The sequence below is a fragment of the Podarcis melisellensis genome (genome assembly GCF_964234715.1).
Source record: "Podarcis melisellensis genome assembly, chromosome: 15".
Lineage (NCBI taxonomy): Eukaryota > Metazoa > Chordata > Lepidosauria > Squamata > Lacertidae > Podarcis > Podarcis melisellensis.
In genome coordinates this window covers 10900926-10922999 of record NC_138532.1, presented here as the reverse complement: position 1 = coordinate 10922999, position 22074 = coordinate 10900926, and the positions used below count along the sequence as shown (strand labels likewise).

The window sequence follows — 22074 nt, the reverse complement described above, 5'->3', positions numbered from 1 at the left end:
TAAAACGGCCAGTCCTCTGTTTTGCTAGCACAATCCTTCTAAATCTCATGGGAGTTTTTCAGACTACCAGTATGCTCTGGAAGGATCAAATTGTAAGCAAATTTTAATAGCTTTGAAAGAAAGCTCACGTGTTGCTTCTAAGGCTCTTGATATAAACACAGTGTTGAATAGAAAGATTTCCTTTAACAAATGAGCCTGAGTGAAAGGGGGAAAGGCTGCCAAGTGCTTAACATGAGCTGTACAATGTTGGGTAGTGCAGAGTATATAAAAGTTACAGGTAGAGCTTCAGGTTTTTAAGTAATCTAAAGTGGGGCAGGCAGAAAGCTGTAGTCCATAAACCCAGGGTGGCTTACAATAAGCTTACGATTGACACATGAGGAAAAAGTGATGGGGAGGGAAAAGGGAGGAAAGCAAGTTGAGGCACCGGTTCTTATAATGACCAGCCAGTTCAGGAAGCCTGATGGAATAGCTCCTACTAGGTAAAAGTTCGTGGAAGACCAAAGGTCTTTTCCCGCCTAAATTAAGCTGTTAAAATGAGGGACATTAATCAAGAATGGACCTTTGTGTGACAGGACCATTAATCTAAAGAACCCCCAAGAAACCTATGCTACACCAGAAAACACTGGGTACTAAAGACAGTAGTACCTCGGGATGTGAACGGGATCCGTTTTGCCGTTTTGCCGCTTCCGCGCATGCTTGTGACATCATTTTGACCATCTTCGCATGCATGAGTGGCGAAACCTGAAAGTAACGTGCCACTGAGCGCAACCCGAAAATACTTAACTTGAAGCACATTTATCCCAAGGTATGACTGTATATATTATGCCACAAGCTTCCTGAGCATTTCATAGATGGTCTGTTATGGTAGATATTTTACAGGCAATCAATAGATGTAGTACTACAAAACTCAAAAGTGTCAAACTCAAATACATGCTTGGGTGACAGCCAATGTTGTCATGCTTATAGCAGTCCTACAGATATCAGTGAACTTCAGTTATTCCATTAATTTTAATGGTCATCCATGAGAACGACTTAATTAGAATGCCCTTTGTATTGAATGACCTATGCCCAGTAAGGTTTTTTCACTCCATAATTTTAATACTAAAACACTGTGGGGGGTGTCTGAAGCATCTTGTGTAAGTCATACATTTGTCTTTGGTTCACTTGCTGTTGTGCAAGTTGCTTTATAAATAATAGCTAATCAAATAATAGTGTTTCCTTTTGTCTTTCTTGGCTTGTCCTTTTGTTTTTAGTGAGCGTTGGCCAATCCCATCTATTCCAACCATGGCCCTGCCTACAAAAAATACACAATACTACGCTGATCGTGCAAAAGGGGATGAAGAACCTGCAGTTCTTCAGATGCTGTTAGGACTTCAGCTCCCAATAGCCCCAGTCAGCATGGTCAATGATCAGGGATGATGGGAGTTGTAGTCTAACAACATCCAGAGAGCAGCAGGTTCCTCAACCCTGATGTAAATTAATTTGCCCTTACTCTGAACTTTACCTTACACTATTCTCCAGTGGATAAAATTAATAGGTATGCTACATATTACCTGGTGGTGGTGGATGTAAAATAAATATTCTTCCAAATGTCACTGAAAATCTGCTCGTTGTAACATCTTGGCCACGCTCTTTGCAATTTGCAATACTTGCATACAGGGACAGAATTCAATAAAGGGTTCCATATGTTTTCAAGGATATTGATATTGATATCTAGATTGATAGATGCACAAACCTGTTTAATTAGTGTAATGTGTGCAAGCAGCGGATACCTTTCTCTTAAAAGTAAAAAATAACCTTGTATTTTGTTAAATGAACAGCCGCGCGTAAGAGGATTTGAGTCTCCTTCACGTAAGTTTCTGGGGCAGCAGTTGTTTATCCTTGACAAAAAGACCTTGAGGTGAAAAGTTGGCACAAGATGACAGGAGTCCTAGTGAACTCCTAAGAGTTCTTCAACTGTAAAAAATTAACTTGAGATGTCTAAAGCTAATGGGAGATTTAACTTGACCTTCTATGCCACCCTGATTCTGTGATTAACTTTTAGCAGGAGATTATGCACCTGCTCACGTAAAACCATTTACCCTCAGTCAACCTCCCTTTCCGACAGCTACTCCTGGAATTATCCCTTTTTCAGGAGTAAAAATTGTTTTGACCAAATAGGACTCAAGATATAGACAATCGTTGAAATGAAGTGTTCCTCTAGGACACTTGGAGAATAATTCTGAATTGCAGATCCACTTTAATATTCCAATAGCTCAGAGGTTTCCATGAACTGAAGTTGGAATATTGAATTAAATTAGGTTAAGTTTAAATTAGGTTAAGTAATGCTGGCGGGGGGGGGGGAATAAAGTAAGGTACAGGAAACTTTCTTATTCAATCAATCAATTAATCAATCAATGAATTCTTCATTGTGGTTCACAAATAGATTCCAATACGATAAAAACACATTAAAAGCACTCATACTATTTGGACAATGAATAAAACTAGGCTTGTTTCAGACTTTCATCTAATACAAAGTACTCTCTGATCCTGACCACCTCAGAAAGAAAGTTGGCAATTACAAGAGATAACGCTGGGAATCTAATGTTCTAATAGGTACCTAACATAGAATTCTGCAGGTAGGAAACTTTCTTATTGTAATTAAGGACCCTAACACCGAATAAACTGGCAAAAATGTAGAAATCTAAATCAAACAAGTGTTGGAAATGTAAAGAGAAAGAAGGTTCTTTTTATCATATGTGGTGGTCTTGTAATAAGGTTAAAGCTTATTGGGAAATGATATGCAATGAATTGAAAAGGATGTTCAAAATAACTTGTGTAAAAAAAACACCTGGAGCTTTTCTTTTGGGAATTATAGGGACAGAGCTACCTAAATTGTATAGAAATTTATTTATGTATGTTATGCTACTACAGCAGCAAGAATGCTACTTGCCCCAAAGTGAAAAGAAGCAGAAGTCCCAGTAAAGGAACAGTGGATACAAAAACTTATGGAATATACAGAAATGGCAAAATCAAGATAACAAACTTTTTTATAAAAGAATGGAAATGGTTTATTGAATATTTACAGATAAATTGCAAACAGATAAAAACACTGGCAGTATTATTGTAATAACCTGCAGTTTCGTAAGAGTATATATTTAAAGTACCGTAGATAATTAAACAAGCAAATTAAACAAATTTGGATATGCAGAAGATATTAAAAAATAAATTTAAGGAACCGCAGAAAGAGGGGGAAGAAAGTCAAACTTTGAAACGTTATTTTTTAAAATGCTTTTTATTAACGTTTCATTACAACACGCACACACACGACACTTAAGAAACAAACTAAAAAAAAACCACGAAACAAATGACAAACATATAGTCATAAATCTGAAAGTTCTTAGATACGGACTTATGTTACCCTATTTTCTCTTTCCAATTCGTATTCTATTCTAATAGACTTCCTTCCTCCTCAAAGCAGTTCTGGTTTCGTGTCTGAAAGAAACTGTTTCTTTCTCATTTCATCATTTCTACTCTTCTCCATATACTATGCTTGTAGACCATAATTTGTTTTGCAAAAATTACTCAAAGCAAATCCAGGTTTTGATTTGGGGGCACTGTTTTTTTTTAAAGTAATTTCTGTACACTCCCCAGGCTTTTTAATATTTTTTTTGTTAGACTGTTCGCTAATTGCATCCATCATTTTTGCCAATTCAAGATAATCAAATAATCTGTCTTGCCACTCTTTTTGTGTTGGTACTTTTCCACTTTTCCATTTTTTTGCAATTAAAATTCTTGCTGCCAATGATGCGTAAGGGAATATTCTCTTATTTTCATTTGGGATGTCTAATATGCCCAATAAAAAGGCTTCTGGTTTCTTTATAAAAGTTTGTTTAAATATTTCTTTTCAACTCCTCATAAACAGTGTCCCAGAAGCTCTTAATTTTGTTGTCAAATTTTCAAACGTTAAATTGATCTTAAAACTAGTGAAATGTATAAACTTGAAAAGTGTAACTAATTAGATAGATAGATGATAGATAGATGATAGATAGATAGATAGATAGATGATAGATAGATAGATAGATATAGATAGATAGATAGATAGATAGATAGATAGATAGATAGATAGATAGATATAGATAGATGATGATAGATAGATAGATAGATAGATAGATAGATAGATAGATAGATAGATATAGATAGATGGATAGATATAGTGAATAAGGAGAATGAGTTGGGCAGTTGCATCCCAAGGAGAGGTTAAAAGTTACCTTCACATGGCGCAGGTCATACAGCAAAGGTAAGAGATGGAAATTAATGTTTGGTAGGAGTAAAAGCTAGTGATGTTTCATAGCTGCTACCTAATCTTAAGGTAAAGAGCATATTTTTGGGGGGAGGGGGAAGGTTCATCCCAAGGAAGAACTTGCACATCTCATTTTAAGTGAGATGACCAAGTTTCTCCTTCATGTTACCCAGAAAGAAAAGTGAATATGCAAATCCCTTGTACACCTCTGTCTTGTTGTTTTGGGGTAAAGCGTGTTCTCCTTCATGTTGCTTAGGACCAATATCTTGTGCAACAAATTACCGTACTCTAGAAAGGCAACTTATATTACCTTGTATGTGTATGACTAAATTCATTCAGATATACCTCATACGCTTCTGGGCTCAGTTCCAGGAGTTCCTCTACCTATTGGTTGGAGAGCTCGACTTTCAAAGCTATAAAAAGCTTAGCACATAAGTGTGCACATTGAATCCAACAAGGTGCACCTTTTTGGGGGGTCCGTGAGGGAGGGAGGTTGGCTTTAAAAAGTTGCTTTTATTCCAATTTCCCAATCTAAGATGCCAGAGGGTGCTGTTTTGTTTTTTTATAATTTTTTATTAGTTTTTTAACATACCATTTTCAACAATAATTAAACATGCTTTTACATCTTATACAATTTTTTGACTTCCATCAATCCTGTCTGAAAATTTTCCAGTCTAATCTCTTAGTATACATTTCTTACTTTCCCTGTTACATTTAAAACTCATAACCAATATCTCTATTCTTTATCTAATTTGTAATGTTTCATATATTTCTCCTTACAAAACTTCTTATAGACCTACTAGCATAATTTGTTGGTTACAATTGCTCTTCAAATAGTTCATATATTTCTTCCAATCTTCTGTAAATCTCTGTTCCCGCAGGTTTCGAATTCTTCCTGTCATTTTGTCCAATTCTGCATATTCCATTAATTTCGTCTGCCATTCTTCTTTCGTCGGGATTTCTTCCTGCTTCCATTTCTGTGCCAACGGATGGTGCTGTTTTGATTCATAATTTTACTTCTAGAGCTTACCTGCCTCGTCTTCCCCCATTTTACTTCCCTCTGTTGGTCTTTGGGCAGGTGTTCAGAACCAGCTCTCCATGATGAATCATGGCATAGCAGGAATCAGCCTCTTCATCGGACTCAAAGGTTCCAAGGAAGAACTGGGATTTGAAGCTAAGAACTACTACATCTACCGACACAGCAACTTCAGTGAAGCGTAAGGTGTAACTTTGCTACCGAACCACCTAAGAGTTAGGGGAAATTTGAAATTTATTTGACCACAGCGATATGGAGTGAGGAGAACCTTCTCTCAACTCAGTCATATGGCCGAAATCGTAGAAGTCATATCCAAGATGGCATCACCCTTGGCTCATCCTTCAGTATGCATGAAACCAGTGCTTTTTTTCTATATAAAAAAAATGTTTAGGGGTACTCTCATTTTCCTACTCATATTGAAATACCGCCCCTCGATGAGGCTAAACTTAGAATCACAATTTATTATTATTATTATTATTAAATGTTTATTGGCATTTTCAATAATAAAACAAAAACAAAAACAAACAAAAAATAACAAACATACAAAAAATAAAAACACATAAAATTTCAATTGCTTATTTTCTTTTACCTTATTTCTCAGACCTCCTCACACCTCCCCTTCTTGTATTCCAATTTAAATTGTTAACTCAGCAAATCCTTATTACTTATTTCTCAACCTTAATAATCACAAAATGTTTAGGGGTATGCGTACCTCTGCGTCCCCCCCAGGAAAAAAAAGCACTGCATGAAACCAAAATAACCCAGGAGTTTCCTAATGAGGAAATGAACATTTGGGGACTTTTTATTTGAGGGGGGCGAAGGAATAAAGTGACCCAAGGAGGGGTAGGTAGTGAGAGAAGTCTGTCAGTGGTATAATAATAATAATAAGAATAAGAATAAGAATAAGAATAAGAATAATATAATTTTATTTATACCCCACCCTCTCTGGCCAGAGCCGGGCTCAGCGCGGCTAACACCAATAAAATCACAGTAAAAACATCATAAGGGGGAAAGAGAGGGAGGGAAAACCCAATTTAAAATACAGGTTAAAATGCAATTTAAAATGTAGCCTCATTTTAAAAATAGTCAATAAATCAAGACCATAAGGGGAGGGAAAACATAAGGGTCAGACGGAGTCCAAACCAAAGGCCAGGCGGAACAGCTCTGTCCGTCACCCAGTAGAACCAATTAGCAGGAGACAAAAGAAAATGCTTCTTCATTTATTGGATAGCTAAACTATGGAATTAATCAGGCAACAGTGTGGTGGTGTGGCCGCTAACTTTTTAGAAGGTCGTTTTTTCTGATAGATCTTTTTCTTTTCTTTTTTTTAATAAATATTTATTAAGGTTTTTAGAAAGAAAATACAATAATAATAAACATTATTGCCTTGTTTTAACAAAATTTCATAATATTCTTGAGCTTCCTCGCGTCTCCCGCTCCCATTTACATCTTTAATAAATTTTGTCAAGCAAATTATCATCTTATTTCCAAATCTATAACCACATGCTTAAATACCGTAAAATAGTTCTCCTACTAATTGTTTCTCTTAATCTCTCTTATCCTCAATTCTTAATCTATTTTAATGATGGCCAATTATTTATAACCAAGCATCCTTCTTAACATTCCACTAAGTCACAATATTTCTGCAGGTAGGTCTTGAATTTCTTCCAATCTTCTTCAATCCTTTCTTCTCCCAGGTCTCGGATTCTGCCAGTCATCTCCGCCAATTGCATATAGTCCATCAGTTGCATCTGCCATTATTCCAGTGTGGGTAGATCTTGAGTTTTCCAGTTCTTAGCGAGTAGTATCCTTGCTGCTGTTGTTGCGTACATGAAAAATGTTCTATCTTTCTTTAACACCTTCTGGTCGACAATGCCCAAAAGAAAGGCCTCTGGTTTCTTGGTAAAGGTATACTTAAACACCTTTTTCAACTCATTATATATCATTTCCCAGAAGGCCTTCACTTTAGGGCATGTCCACCAGAGGTGGAAGAATGTTCCTTCATTTTCTTTACATTTCCAACATTTGTTATCAGACGAATGGTATATTTTGGCAAGTTTAACTGGGGTCATGTACCATCTGTATATCATTTTCATTACATTTTCTTTCAAAGCATTACATGCAGTGAAATTCAACCCAGTGGTCCACAACCTTTCCCAGTCCTCAAACATAATGTTATGCCCAATGTCCTGTGCCCATTTTATCATAGCCGACTTAACCATTTCGTCTTGCGTATTCCATTTCAGCAGCAAATTATACATTCTTGAAAGTACCTTAGTCTTAGGTTCTAACAGCTCTGTTTCCAACTTCGATTTCTCCACCTGGAATCCTAACTTTTTGTCACTTTTAAAAGTTTCCTTAATCTGAGCGTAATGTAACCAGTCTCGCACTTTATCCTTCATTTTCTCCATACTCTGCAATTTCCAATTGTCCCCATCTGATAGATCTTTTTCAATAACCTCTAAGTGGCTTTTGGCTGTTGAAGCTAAAGGGAGCCGCAGTGAATACCAGTTGCTTGAGGGCAACAGCAAGTGAAATCTGTTGCCTTCATGCCTTGCTGTTTGGTTTTTGAGAGGCATCTGACTGCCACCATGGGAAACAGAAAGCAGGACTAGAGGGACTTTAAAAAAAAAAATCTAGGAAGGGTCTTCTCATCTCTTGTTTTCCACCCCCACACACTGCTGGCTAACACAGGTTTTGCAAAATTATATGAATTTAAGGTTAAAGTACTGAGCGTCTTAAATCTTCTAGGATAGGCATCCCCAAACTCAGCCCTCCAAATGTTTTTTGGGACTACAATTCCCATCATCCCTGACTACTGGTGCTGTTAGCTAGGGATGATGGGAGTTGTAGTCCCAAAACATCTGGAGGGCCGAGTTTGGGCATGCCTGTTCTAGGAGGTAATAATGTAAAATAAACAGCATGATTATAAATGATAATACCACTAAAATTAATGATACGAGATCAAGTTTCAGTTTCCAAATAATAATACTAGAATTGCCGGACCACGCTAAACAGATAGCCAAATCTTATGAAATGTCTCATTCCCAGAATTTATAAACCAGGACCATTTTTCTACAAACTTGCTTGTTTGTACCCTATCTTGACTTCTTAGGGAGGAGGTAATGTCAGTTTAACTGGCCCACTTTGCAAATCACGACAAATCATAGCTAATTGTTTGTTTGCCATTAATGCTTCGCTCCTTCCCTCAGACCAGCAGGATTGGTCAGCCAAGAACAGACTTGGCTTTATGGTTTGCCATCCTTTGTGAAAGCTGCCTTTGAGAGTGTTATTTTATTTGTTCATATATACAACTCATAACTGTAAACAAATGCAAATTAGATACTTGCCAGTAGTTGATCAATAATGTTCACTTAGCAGCCAAATTTTAGCTCCCTTGGCTGCTGTGTCCATAGCTCCTTGTCTTTGCTCTTGTCTGTAGAAAAAGCACCTGAGATGATCTTGTACAATGGTTTTATGGAGTGGGCCTTTATGGAGGTGCAGAACTAAACTCTGGCGCTCTAAATTCTAATTCTCTTGACTGTATTTGGGTTGGGTAGATCTGAACTGAATTTTCAAAACTTTCTCTTGGTTTAACACATTTTTTTATTTTTAACTGGCTGTGAAAATAGTATATCTGATTTGGTAAGCACAAGTGCTCTGACATGTTTCCTCCTGGAGCCTGGTAGTTTTGTTTTTTCTATGCTTACACTCCAAAGGAATGTAGCTTTCATCGCAGCACAGCACGCTTTTTTCCAAAGGCATTCAACAGTGTACACTGCCCCCACCCGGCTTTCCCTTGTGGGAGACAGGAGAGAAGGCTTAAAAATTTAGCCCAGGCAAAAAGTTATAAGCCGCAGAAATTGTAGACACTTTCAACTCTCTCAATCTTTTCCCCGTCTCCAGCATTAATAGTATAGTTTGATCATTTGTACACATTATGAAGTCAAAGTTCAGAGTAAGTCTTCTTTCTTGATAGGTTCGTTCGTTACTTCAATTGTTCGAGAGAAACCGCTCCAGAGAATATTCCCTTGCTATACATTGGTTCTCCATCGGCTAAGGACCCCCTCTGGGAGAAGAGATACCCAGGTATGGGTGCCGTTTGAAGCAGCAATGCAACATCATGTTTCTTAAGGGGTGGGAGGAAATGGAGAAGAGCCAGCAGGGGGGGCTTTGTAGCTCAGAGTTGGGCAACCTGTGGCCCTAAAGCTACATGCAAATCTTAGCCTGGAATTCTGGAATGAAAGGAGATGGGAAGGAAAAGAGAAAAAGGGTGCCCCACCTGCTTTGGCTTGTGGTCCTGCCCACCACTTGGTTAAGAATTCACCCACTGCCAGTGAGCAGCCCCCAAGAGATTATCCCCAACTTGGGGGGGTAGTTCTCTTCCATCGACACCCTACCACTACCCCGAACTACCATAGACGACAGAATCTTGGAAACGCAGAGAGCAATCTAAAGGAGAGTGGATCTTAGGATCCAGATTCACTGATGGGCCCATGACTTACTTTGTTAAAGGGTTTGGATTTGATGTAGTGTGATGGGCTTGAGATGTGATCATGAATGGGCTGGGATACCAGATCAGGGAAATAAGATGTCATCGTCACAGAGGCCAGATACCAGACTGAACAGTTGGGCCACTGAGTGAGGACAATACAGTTTGTTCAGATAGCCAAACCAGACTAGGAGGAAGAACTTTATATGCCTCTCCATTGGGCTGCAACGTCAGACAGCCAATTTCAGCCTAGCTGACAGTATTCAGGTCAATAGAGCTTGGGTCGCTGGCCAAAGGCCCTAGAGTGCTGATGGTTGTATGAGTTGAGGTGTCATAGAATGCCCAGGTTTGTGAAACGTGCGCCCTCGACACCTGCCAAATCTTCTGCAATAATCTGGGGTGGTAAGATGTCCCTTTATGGCAACCACATCACTAATGAAACGCTTTGTGCCCTTTTCATTATAGGCAAGTCCACTCTAATTGTCCTGGCAGTTGCAAAATATGAATGGTTTGAGGAATGGAAGGAGGAAAAGGTTACTAAGAGGGGAGCGGAGTATGAGGCCTTCAAAAACTGTTTTGTGGACAACATAATGGAAACGGTTCTGAAATTTTACCCTCAAATAAAAGATAAGGTAAGGGCACTCCTTGTCTTGCACCATCAGTTGTGCAAACAGCAGCAAAGAAGGAACTTTTCAGCTCTCTTTAAATAATTTCTAGCATGGTGTTTTAGAAAATTGTTTGCACATAAAGTCCTAGATTTGGCATAGCCTAAGGATAGTGATGCTCCCATCCTTTTGAGGTCAATTGAGGTTAGAGACATTACTGATAGCTTATTCAGCAAGCTCATAAGATCAGCTAGGGCTCAGGATGACTGCCTCTGTCCTTTTGGAAGCAGAAATTATACTTTCTGTCTATCTGTTGCTTTCGCTCTCTCTGTTTCCATTTCCCTTCCCTTAAAGCCCCAAGGTTTCTTAAGGAGATGGTACAGTTCCCGAGATGTTCTGGCCCCAAACTGTGAACAGTTTGGGACCAGAACATCTCGACCAAGTTTAAAATACTGTAGCAGCAAGAAGATTGTAAAAGTCAAGATGGACTTGGAGCAAAACGTTGCAGTGTGGAAAGTTCCCATTCAGAGCACCAGCCAGCCATGCTGGTTTTGATGATATTCTTTATTTTATTCCACTTAGCCCCTTCCCAACAGACAGGCAGCGATCCCACTGAGCATACTCCCTGTCTTCCCTGTGCTATCCTTAAACCCTTTTAAAGGTTTCCCCTGATCCTACTGAATAAATAACAATGAACCTCCCTGCCCATTTGATCTGTCTCTTTCTCTGAACAGATTGAGTATGTCTCTGCGGGAACTCCTCTCACCAATAAGCACTACATAGCTTCTGTCCAAGGAGAGATGTATGGTGCAGAGCACAGCATCTCCCGCCTCCAGGTGGAAGTCATGGCCACAATACGTCCTCAGACCCCTGTCCCAAACCTCTACCTAACAGGTAAATGCTACTTCCTTACCAATTCCAGCCTGCCAGAACCCTTCACCGTTAGGCTTATTTAACTTCTTTAGCCTGTCCCATCCCGAGTGCACAGAATAGATGATGTTTCTGAACTAGTCTTGACTTTGGAAAATAAGGCTTGTCTACTCAGAGTAGACCCATTGATGGGCAGGGTTAACCTAGGCTCATTAATTGCAGCTCACCGGGTACCAACAGTGGGCGACATTTGTGGCCCAGCGCACAGCCCCGCCATCTTGGAGCCATGACTGAGAGTTGGGCTGTTGCTCCAACCCCTGGGCTTGCCGCGGGGGCCTCTGGATTCCTACCAAACCTAGGTGCTTTAAATCGGCCAATCCACAGCGGGCCGGTGTGGGGGCGAGCACAGACTTTGCCCCAGTCTGCTCCTTAGGCAGGCCTGACAGAGTATACCTGGCCGGCTGGGGAATTAACATTTGTGGGTTGTGGGCTGTGAAGCAGGGCCTTCAGGATTGGTTGGCGGACGTCTGATTTTGTGGTTTCAGTTGTAGGTAGCCTTGGTGGTGAGATCACAAGTTCGCGGTCTTGGGTGGTGGTTTTAGACCTTGGGCAGAATCCTTTAGTTCATCATCCAATAATAAATGGGGTGCTGTGGTGACACACCCCTCCTGTGGCAGCGATAACAGGGTCCCCATTAAAGGGGATAGTGAGGGGAGTCTATGGCCACGGACATACAGTGGTGGGTCACAGAACTCCCATCAGCAACTTGGAATGGGGGCCAGCTGTGTAAACGCACATTTTGCAGTGTCGCCATATTCCCCCGTCTTGCCTCAGATCCCCACCGGAGGGCTGAGAGGGATACACGCCCAGTGCCTAAGCCAAGGTTTTCCTACATCTGAAATTAATAAAAGTAGTGTCCATTTTAATCCCAATTACGTGTCATGTGTTTCATTGATGTGTGGTCTGGCTCCCAGGAGAGGAGGAAGGTCTACTCTAATTGGAGCTTAGGAACAGAAACTACATTGGGGGCATTTACTTCCTCCAGCCTTTTTGCCCTAGAGGTGCAGATGAGTGAATGAACTGGGAAAGGAAGAATGGGAATTAACCCAAGCAGATACTGTTGACCGTTTCCCCTAAGCCACACCCACTTCCTCCACACATGAGATGATGTGAATGAGGGAAGGACCAAGTAAAGATGCAACTGCAAAGGAACTACTGGGAGCCTTAAAGTGCCTGTGGGATTTGTTTTGCTCAGGAGTTCATCCAAACTCTGGTGCAGAGAGGGGCTTTCAGTAGGGGCTGAACTTAATTTCTCTAAATGTGAATCACCTGGTACCTGGTGTCTGACCCACCTATCAAAGTGGCCCTCATAGAGTGGGAAAGCTATAAATGCAGCCACCAGGCTTGATCCAATTCCCCCACCCCTGATCTATAATGTACCCAAAGCCATTGCTTCTTTGTAGAAACAGTGTATGCTTTTTCCTTGCTTCACAGCAAAAGTACTTTGGTGAGTTTAAAGCAAGTGGCTTTCCTCTACGATTGTAGATGTAGTGATGCCATCCCTATACAGTGGTACCTCTGGTTGCGAACAGGATCCGTTCTGGAGATCCGGCTGCATCCCAAGGAATTCACAACCAGAGGTGCCGCTTCTGCGCATGCGTGCAGCGCATAGAGCACTTCTGCACATGCACACAGGGCGAAACCCAGAAAAATACTTCCGGGTTTGCTGCATTCGCATCCTGAAAGATATTGATACAGGCTAGTACCATTGACACCTGTGTCACCTAGTTTAGAGGTTAAGCCAATTTTGTTTTCTTAGATTCAGACCGTCAGTATCTCATACTTACACTGCAGGGGACCTCAAGAGTTACAGCTTTATAACTTTATCTAATGCGGTGCTGCATTGATTACTCCCCCCCCCCATGAGTACAATTTTTAAAACCCCTCTTGTAAAGTTCGAAAACGCTTTCAGTCTGGAGGGGCAATTTCGCCCTAGTCCCTGGAATAGCAGGAAGCCACTCCCAAGGGTTAGATCTTGTTCTAACATTAAACTCGATTAGAAAAATAGAATGAACTAGGTCTTGGGGTGTCTGGGTTTCTTTTTAAAGATGCCTGATCTTTCTGTGTGTCCCTTTCTTAGCTTTTCCTACCGGCTACACAAGCGCCTTAAGGGGTTTCTGCCAGTGACCTTCTGCATAATATAACTCAGCAGCACTTTGGAGTACGGAGGTGCTCTCCCAAACATCATTCCTGGCTATTGACAAGTGGGGTGGTGATGAGGAGAAAGATAGACAAGAGTAAAGACTGTTAAGAGGCAATTACAGTGGTACCTCTGGATACGAACGGGATCCGTTCCAGAGCCCTGTTCACATCCTGAAGTAAACGTAACACGCAACTGCACATCTGTGTGTGTCATGTTTCGCCGCTTCCGCGCATGCACGTGATGTCATCTTGAGCATCTGCGCATGCATGAGTGGCGAAACCCAGAAGTAACACGCTCTGTTACATCCGGGTCGCCGCGGAGCGCAACCCAAAAATACTTAACTTGAAGCTATTTTAACCTGAGGTATGACTGTGTGCCCGTGCTCTCTGTCCATAGAGCATGAGACTCTTAATCTCAGGGTTGTGGCACGTTGGGCAAAAGATTCCTGCATTGCAGGGGGTCGGACTAGATCACCCTCGTGGTCCCTTCCAACTCTACAATTCTATGACTCCTCCTTGTCTTTTCTTTCCCCCTGCCAGGTCAGGATGTCTTTGTTGGTGGCTTTCCAGGAGCTCTTCACGGAGCCATTGTCTGCGCTTCTGCTGTCCTGAAGCGTAATCTCTACATCGACATCATGTGGTTATACGGAAAAATCAAAGCCAACAGTGCCAAGAAGAAAAACTGAGCCTTCAACCTCCACCTCAGAAAGAAAATTTGCTCCTCCTGCTATGTAGACTACCCGCTACCTGGTTTCTCCGTTTCCCCTCCAGGGGATGTCAGCAGGGACCAAAACTAGCCATATACCTTGGTTCATTATTGCAGAAAGTTCTGGTTCATGAGTGTCGCTGTAGAACAGGTTGCAGTTTAGTACGTAGGTCCATTAAGCCATTCTGATAGGTTTGTCGTGGCAGAAATAAGGACTCTACCTTCCAAGCCCTCACGGGTTGGTTTTAAGCATCTTAGTGGTACCGTGGTACCTAATTGGGGTGGCACTGGCAGCTTCAGTGCCAAGGAGAATTGCTGAAGCTACTAGAGCAGCGGTTCGTAGTTCAACAACATCTGAGGACCCACAGGTTGAGAAAGGCTGTACTAGAGGCACCATTCCCTATATTTTGGGTGACTGACTGAGAATTTGTTGTCCCAGGTGATGTAGACCTGAATTGCCCTTTCTCTACAAGGAAGGGTTTCCCTATCAAGTACCGTAACACAGTGGTAGAAAGCATGTTTTAGATGCAGCAGGTTCCAGGTTCAGTTAATGGCATCCTCAGTTAAAGGATTTCAGGGAGCAGGAAAAGCATTTTTTTTTTAAGACCCTGGGGTGCTGCTGCCACTTGATCAGAGCAGCTGCACCAGTAACATCTGACTTGTTTTTAAGTCATCTTCGTATGTCCATGGTGCTAAAGACCAGGGTACGAAATGGTACTGATGCATTCTATGCTATATATGGGAGCAATATAGGCTAGATCAATTGTAGAGAAATAAGCCTAGAGAAAAGGTTAATACAAAACGGGTGATAGAAATGTAAACCAATTGCAGAGGTTTCCACAGTTGCGGAAATATCCGCATTCACAACTGCCGTTTCCCCAGCTGCCACATGGAAGTGGAAGTAGATGCAACTCACTCCATGTTCCATCTGGTTCATGTTCACACTTTTCATGTCGTGGACGTATGAAGCAAATAAACAGGCTTAACAAAGAAGAATGGGTGGTTTCAGTGCACTTGCTTCTATGAGGGGGTAGAGGGCTTGTGGCAGTGCACAGTGTAAACATGTAAGGGCCTGAAAATGAGGAGCAGTGTTCAGGCAGAGATGAAGCACAGCATTTTGTTTCCTCTCTCCTTCCTCTCTCCCTGCCCCAACAGCTTGTTATTTTTTAAAGACTGGGGTGGGTACAAATGTTCTGTTCCACTTGCAGTTGCCATCTGCTCACAAAACACCAATTTTTAAGCTTTGGGATAGAGCGTTGTGCAAGAAAAGTGAACATTTAAACCCAAATACAGTGGTACCTTGGTTCTCAAACTTAATCCGTTCCGGAAGTCCGTTCCAAAACCAAAGCGTTCCAAAACCAAGGCACACTTTCCCATAGAAAGTAATGCAAAATGTTTTAATCCGTTCCAGCCTTTTAAAAACAACCCCTAAAACAGCAATTTAACATGAATTTTACTATAATGAGACCATTGATCCATAAAATGAAAGCAATAAACAATGTACTGCAGTCACAACATGAATTCAGTAGCTGAACTGGGTTCCACACAGTCACAAAAACAAAAAAGAGAGTTGCAAAAACAGAAACTCAAAATAAATAGCATAAACAGACAGACATAAGCATAACACTCAAAACGGAAGTGTGGCACTCAAATTGGAAGTGTAACACTCAAAACGGAGCACATTCGGCTTCCAAAAAAAGTTCACAAACCGGGTTTGCAATTTTTGGGTTCCAAGTTGTTTTGAGTACCAAGGCGTTTGAGAACCAAAGTACCATGTATGTGTTCCCTCTGCTTAAGAACGCAAGGGGAGTCCTGCTTTTCAGCATTCTGTTTCCCACAGCAGCTAGCCCCATGCCTGTTGCCAGCAAGCTTGGTTCAGCTGAAACACTGAATATGCAAAATTATCTGTTTGTTTTAGCTTTTCTCTGAGCATTGAGTACAGCACTATAGCAAAGGAATCAGATAAAGCTGTAAGAATTCAAGCCAAGCATCCTCCCACCAAGGGAAGCCCTTGTTGTGGTTCTCACCAAATGCCCTTCTGTCTCTCAGGCATTGTATGGGGAATTTTCCACAAAAGCAAGTGTGCATAATGAGCACATCCCTGGATGACATGAGTACAAAAGCCCAATTACACCCTGGAATTTTGACCATATCTCATGCAAGTTGTTGTTGTTGTTTATTTGAATAGTCTTGTCCGACTCTTCATGACCCCATGGACCAAAGCACGCCAGGCACTCCTGTCTTCCACTGCCTCCCGCAGTTTGCTCAAACTCATGCTGGTAGCTTCAATAACACTGTCCCACCATCTCGTCCTCTGTCGTCCCCTTCTCCTTGTGCCCTCCATCTTTCCCGACATCAGGGTCTTTTCCAGGGAGTCTTCTCTTCTCATGAGGTGGCCAAAGTCTTGGAGCCTCAGCTTCAGGCTCCGTCCTTTCAGTGAGCACTCAGGGCTGATTTCCTTCAGAATGGATACGTTTGATCTTCTTGCAGTCCATGGGACTCTCAAGAGTCTCCTCCAGCACCATAATTCAAAAGCATCAATTCTCATGCAAGTAGACACCCTTATTTAGTTATCGACGAACACGAAGAAAGAAACATCCTCCAGCAAACAATATTCCACTGGTAATTGAACTAAATTTTGATTTTCCTGACTGGAAAACATTTCCACCTTTTCCCAAAACTGCCAGCTCAGTCACCTGACAGTGAAGTCTGCTTGGCTGCTGACCCTTATGACTCAGCCGCTTTCCAGTGGGAAAATTGTATTGCGATTTCTGTATTTTTATCATTTAACATCTTTTCCTTTTGGCCATTTTTGCTAGAGCTAAGGGTGCAGAGGGAAGTTCCTTTGCACAAGCAAAAGTCCTCCCACTAGCACATCTGTTTAGCTGGATGAAGCCCATCATCTTTGTTCAGGGCTGTAAAAATAACTTGCACATAACCAAGAATTCTGTTGCTGATCATAAAGAGCAAATGACTTGAGAAACTGGGGCAGATGATGTCAATGACAAAGTCAATGCAATTTGTATGTTAGTTTAGGTAGAGAATATGCATGTCAGACTTTTATGGAAATGTACATGGTGCCCAATATATGTATTTATATAGAAATGTACCCCCCCCCCTTGATTTATGGTTTCATTGGTTTATGAAAACTTGTTGTTGTTTAGTCGTGTCCGACTCTTCGTGACCCCATGGACCAGAGCATGCCAGGCACTTCTGTCTTCCACTGCCTCCTGCAGTTTGGTCAAACTCATGCTGGTAGCTTCGAGAATACTATCCAGCCATCTCGTCCCCTTCTCCTTGTGCCCTCCATCTTTCCCAACATCAGGGTCTTTTCCATGGATCACTGCCTTGCCGTGGCGAAGGGGCTTGAATAACTCAGAGAAGCTATGAACTATGCCGAGCAGGGCACCCAAGATGAACAGGTCATAGTGGAGAGTTTTGACCAAACGTGATCCACCTGGAGGAGGAACCGGCAAGCCACTCCAGTATCCCTGCCAAGAAAACTCCATGGACAAAGACAACAGGCATATAAAAGTTATGAAAACTAGATCGGTACTTTTCCCCCCTTTGCTGTCCTTTTGTGGGGAGGGGCCATCACTCACAAGGCAGAACCATAGATCAGTGATAGGGAATGTGTTTTGCCTTCAGAAGATTACAGGTTTGCCACCTGGTATCTCCAGAAAGAGAGAGTTCTTTCATATCACCAGCTATTTGAGAAAGCCATTTTCAATCAGAGATGGACAGTACTGGGCAAGATGCACTGGCAAAAAACCGTGTTGGATGTTTTGTCTCTTAGTTTTGTAGAAGAATACACTTCATGTTTTACAGTATGTATTTTCTATAGAAAAATATATATAACATGTGGACCAGCTCTGTGTCTCAGTCTTGCAATTGTTTTGAACTACTTTTCTTTTCTTTTTAAAAATGCATTTTTCTTCCATCGTGGAACACAAGCAGTGCCAGATTTACATATAAGCTAAACAAGCTATAGCTTAGGGCCCCACTCTCTCAGGGCCCCCCCAAAAATGTAAAGGGGAAAAAACTGGATGTACATTTCCAAAATATAAGATTAAAAAACAAATACAATAAAACCTACATACAGTTAGAGCTTAATAATTATTTTACTATTAATATAGTAAAGGTAAAGGGACCCCTGACCATTAGGTCCAGTCGTGGCCGACTCTGGGGTTGCGGCGCTCATCTTGCTTTATTGGCCGAATGAGCCGGCGTACCGCTTCCGGGTCATGTGGCCAGCATGACTAAGCAGCTTCTGGTGAACCAGAGCAGGGCACGGAAACGCCGTTTACCTTCCCGCTGGAGCGGTACCTATTTATCTACTTGCACTTGACGTGCTGCTGAACTGCTTGGTGGGCCGGAACTATTAATATACTTCTTCTTAATTGTATTTCACTATTAATATACTACTTCTTAACTGTATTTCAGTTCAACAATTACTTTGATGAAATACATATTTTGTTATGTGCAAATGGCTTTAGTTACCTATTAGGTCCATAAATTACCATATAGCATATATTCAACACAAAAAACAGCGACAACTTGTTGTTGGCAAAGGACAGCTGGACATATAAAAGGACCCATTACCTTCAGTAGCTTAGGTGATTTGCATGTGGCTCCTAGGCAGCTACCTATCAGGGCACTCTGACCTACTTTAGCTGCAACAAGGTTGTGGCTTCATGTGTCTTCAGACCATACCCTACCCCCCAAAAAAGCAAGGGAAGATGGAGTAGAATGAGAGTCTGGAACCTGGTGGAAAGATGTACCCAGCCTAAAAAAAACTGGGGAGATTTGGAGTGCAGATTGAGGATTGAAGCTGGCTGCCGGTAGTTAAATCTCTTTGCACTCCACACAGGTAATTTTACTCTGAGCACAGCATAGTCCTGCAAAGCAGGATAGCACCTACCGTATTTTTTGCTCTATAAGACTCACTTTTTCCCTCCTAAAAAGTAAGGGGAGATGTATGTGCATCTTATGGAGCAAATGCAGGTTGCGCAGCTATCCCAGAAGCCAGAACAGCAAGAGAGATTGCTGCTTTAACTGTGCAGCGATCCCTCTTGCTGTTCTGGCTTCTGAAATTCAGAATATTTTTTTTCTTGTTTTTCTCCTCCAAAAATGAGGTGCGTCTTTTGGTCTGGTGCGTCTTATAGAGCGAAAAATACGGTATTTTATCTTTCACATCGCGCGCACACACTAGGGGGTAAGAAGATCATGAGCTCTCCTGTGGTGTGGGGGAGAATTACCGTACTTTTCCATGTATAAGACTGTTAAGTTGTGGGTGAACATATCAGACAACACAGCAATTCTTCAAACAGCTCTTGTTTATTCACAGGCCAGAACAGAACTGGGCTGAAGGGTTCAGCCAACCTGCTTATATAGAGCTCAACTACAAAGCAACAGTAACAACTTTCTGTAACTATCCAATCACTGAACGTCACTTTCAATTCCTTATTTGCATATGTGGACCTGAGTGAAAACTATCTACAGTATCCCCCTGCTGGCCCAGGGTGAGAACTTCAGTACATAACAAAGACGAGGTTTTTCTGCTTAAAAATAATGTTTAAAAATGGGGCTCATCTTATACATGGGCAGTGCACGGGGGGGGGACACGACTAGTGATTGGTTGCAGCCGCGAGCTGCAGCTTCTCAGCAGCGATTGGTTGGGTGATTGTTGGCTGCATGAAGAGCTGCTTTGGATTGGCTGCTCCTGCGTTAATTGGGTAGTTGATGGTTTGCTGCAGCAATGGCTGCTGTGGATTGGCTGCGGCAACAGCAATTGGGTGTTCGCTTTCCTGCATTCGGGTTAATGATTTTCTGCATTCCCTGCCCCAAAATAGCTGAACAACATTGGGTAATCCCCCCCCAAAAAAGTATCAACAACTCTGGGCCATCTGCCCCCATTTTCTTAAATTTGAGTGTGTCCCCCCCCAAATACACAGGGGCATGTTATACACAAAAAAATACAGTAAGTAGCTGCCTTGGAGTGGAGGGCAAAACAATAGCCATGCTTCATCTGCCTGATTCAGAAGCAATAGGTGGGGGAAGTTCAGGAGCTGCTCTGTGTTCCCTAGAACAGTGATAAATCAAGCTATATAAGTCTGGAACCTTTAACAGTCTTGAGGCCAGAGCTCTTTAGGTGGTAAACGTATATTCGCAAAATGTGATAACTACAGTCCTGTCGCCCCCCCACATTTTGTTGAGTGCAAACTCTGGATGTCTGACACAAAGTGCTGTCCTTAGAGCACCACTGCGTTAGAGAGAAAATTAATCCATCCTACAGAGATTTCTAGACACCCTGGTATGTGGTGTGGTAGTTAAGAGTATCAGATATGGGCTGGAGAGGGTTCTACATCTTAGCTCAGCCATAAAGCTCCCTGATTTACCTTGAACCAGTCCCACACACAAACACAGCCAGTCTGCCTCAGAGGATAAAGTGGAGGTGGAGAACTCCGTTTGTTGCATTGAGATCTTTGCAGGAAAGGCAAAGGTTTTTTTTTAAGACGTGGGTTAAACCACAGAGCCTAGGACTTGCCGATCAGAAGGTTGGCGGTTCGAATCCTCGCAATGAAGTGAGCTCTCGTTGCTCGGTCCCTGCTCCTGCCAACCTAGCAGTTCGAAAGCACATCAAGGTGCAAGTAGATAAATAGGTACCACTCTGGCAGGAAGGTAAACAGCATTTCCGTGTGCTGCTCTGGTTCGCCAGAAGTGGCTTAGTCATGCTGGCCACATGACCCGGAAGCTGTACACCGGCTCCCTTGGCCAATAAAGTGAGATGAGCGCCGCAACTCCAGAGTCGGCCACGACTGGACCTAATGGTCAGGGGTCCCTTTACCCTTTACTAAATAGTAGACCTCCTTGGTCCATGAGACTCTGTTGAACCAATCTTTATTGAATTTTGATTATTTTATGTATTTATAAACCACAGCACAGCACGAAGCCGCTGAAGACAAAAGTGAGATGAAGTACAAACAAAAAACAAAAAAATGCAAGCTCTAAAAACAAAACCATTTCTACAAATGGTGTTTTTGCCATATGGCAAAAAATAAAAGCAACAAGCAGTTTTTGTTTAGACACACTTTTTTTAAATTGCTTAAAATAAAATAAAAACTGACACCTGTTTTATCTACCACAGCTGTCTGTTTACATGATATAGTCTCTGTTTTTACATTGCATTTTATAATATTAAAATATCGCATTGTAGTTATGTGAATTGTTGTTAGCTGTTAGCAGTGGTGTGTAAGCACTGGAAGGTGATATATGAATGTTTGTATGAATGAATCCACTGCAGGAGTTGCCGGAAGGAGCCATGCAAGGCATCATCCAACCATTTTAGGAACCACTAAGGATTTGGGATGTGGGACGCGGGTGGTGCTGTGGGTTGAACCACAGAGCCTAGGATTTGCCGATCAGAAGGTCGGCAGTTCGAATCCCCGTGATAGGGTGAGCTCCTGTTGTTCGGTCCCTGCTCCTGCCCACCTAGCAGTTTGAAAGCATGTCAAAGTGCAAGTAGATAAATAGGTACCACTCCAGAGGCAAGGTAAACGGTGTTTCTGTGCCCTGCTCTGGTTCGCCAGAAGTGGCTTAGTCATGCTGGCCACATGACCTGGAAGCTGTACGCTGGCTCCCTCGGACAATAAAGCGAGATGAGCGCCGCAACCCCAGAATCGGTCACGACTGGACCTAATGGTCAGGGGTCCCTTTACCTTTACCTTTAAGGATTTGTGTAAGGTTTACGCCCTAGCCTCTTCTTCCAATATCCCTGCTCAGAGTTTTCCTTCCCAGGTTGGCAAGTCGCACCTGCCCCTAAAAGTGGCATGACACCTGCTTTAAATGCGTAGCGCAATGAGACCCAAAAGTCTTGTAGCA

At 42.0% G+C, this 22074-nt stretch overlaps 2 protein-coding genes across 3 annotated transcripts in view; one reads left to right on the top strand and one right to left on the bottom strand.

The window, feature by feature from the left end:
• Positions 1–16362, top strand: part of RETSAT (retinol saturase) — a 32417-nt gene extending 16055 nt beyond the window's left edge. The window contains exons 7-11 of one of the 2 annotated variants that reach the window (XM_081890961.1): positions 5361–5499; positions 9298–9407; positions 10276–10442; positions 11150–11309; positions 14028–16362. In XM_081890961.1, coding sequence (XP_081747087.1) covers positions 5361–5499; positions 9298–9407; positions 10276–10442; positions 11150–11309; positions 14028–14173 — 722 coding nt within the window. In that variant the 3' untranslated portion in view covers positions 14174–16362. The remainder of the gene's footprint in view (positions 1–5360; positions 5500–9297; positions 9408–10275; positions 10443–11149; positions 11310–14027) is intronic. The other variant, XM_081890962.1, reaches the window with a different exon arrangement.
• The window catches only part of FEZ1 (fasciculation and elongation protein zeta 1), a 186277-nt gene that overhangs the window by 103746 nt on the left and 60457 nt on the right, over positions 1–22074 (bottom strand). The window lies entirely within an intron of this gene.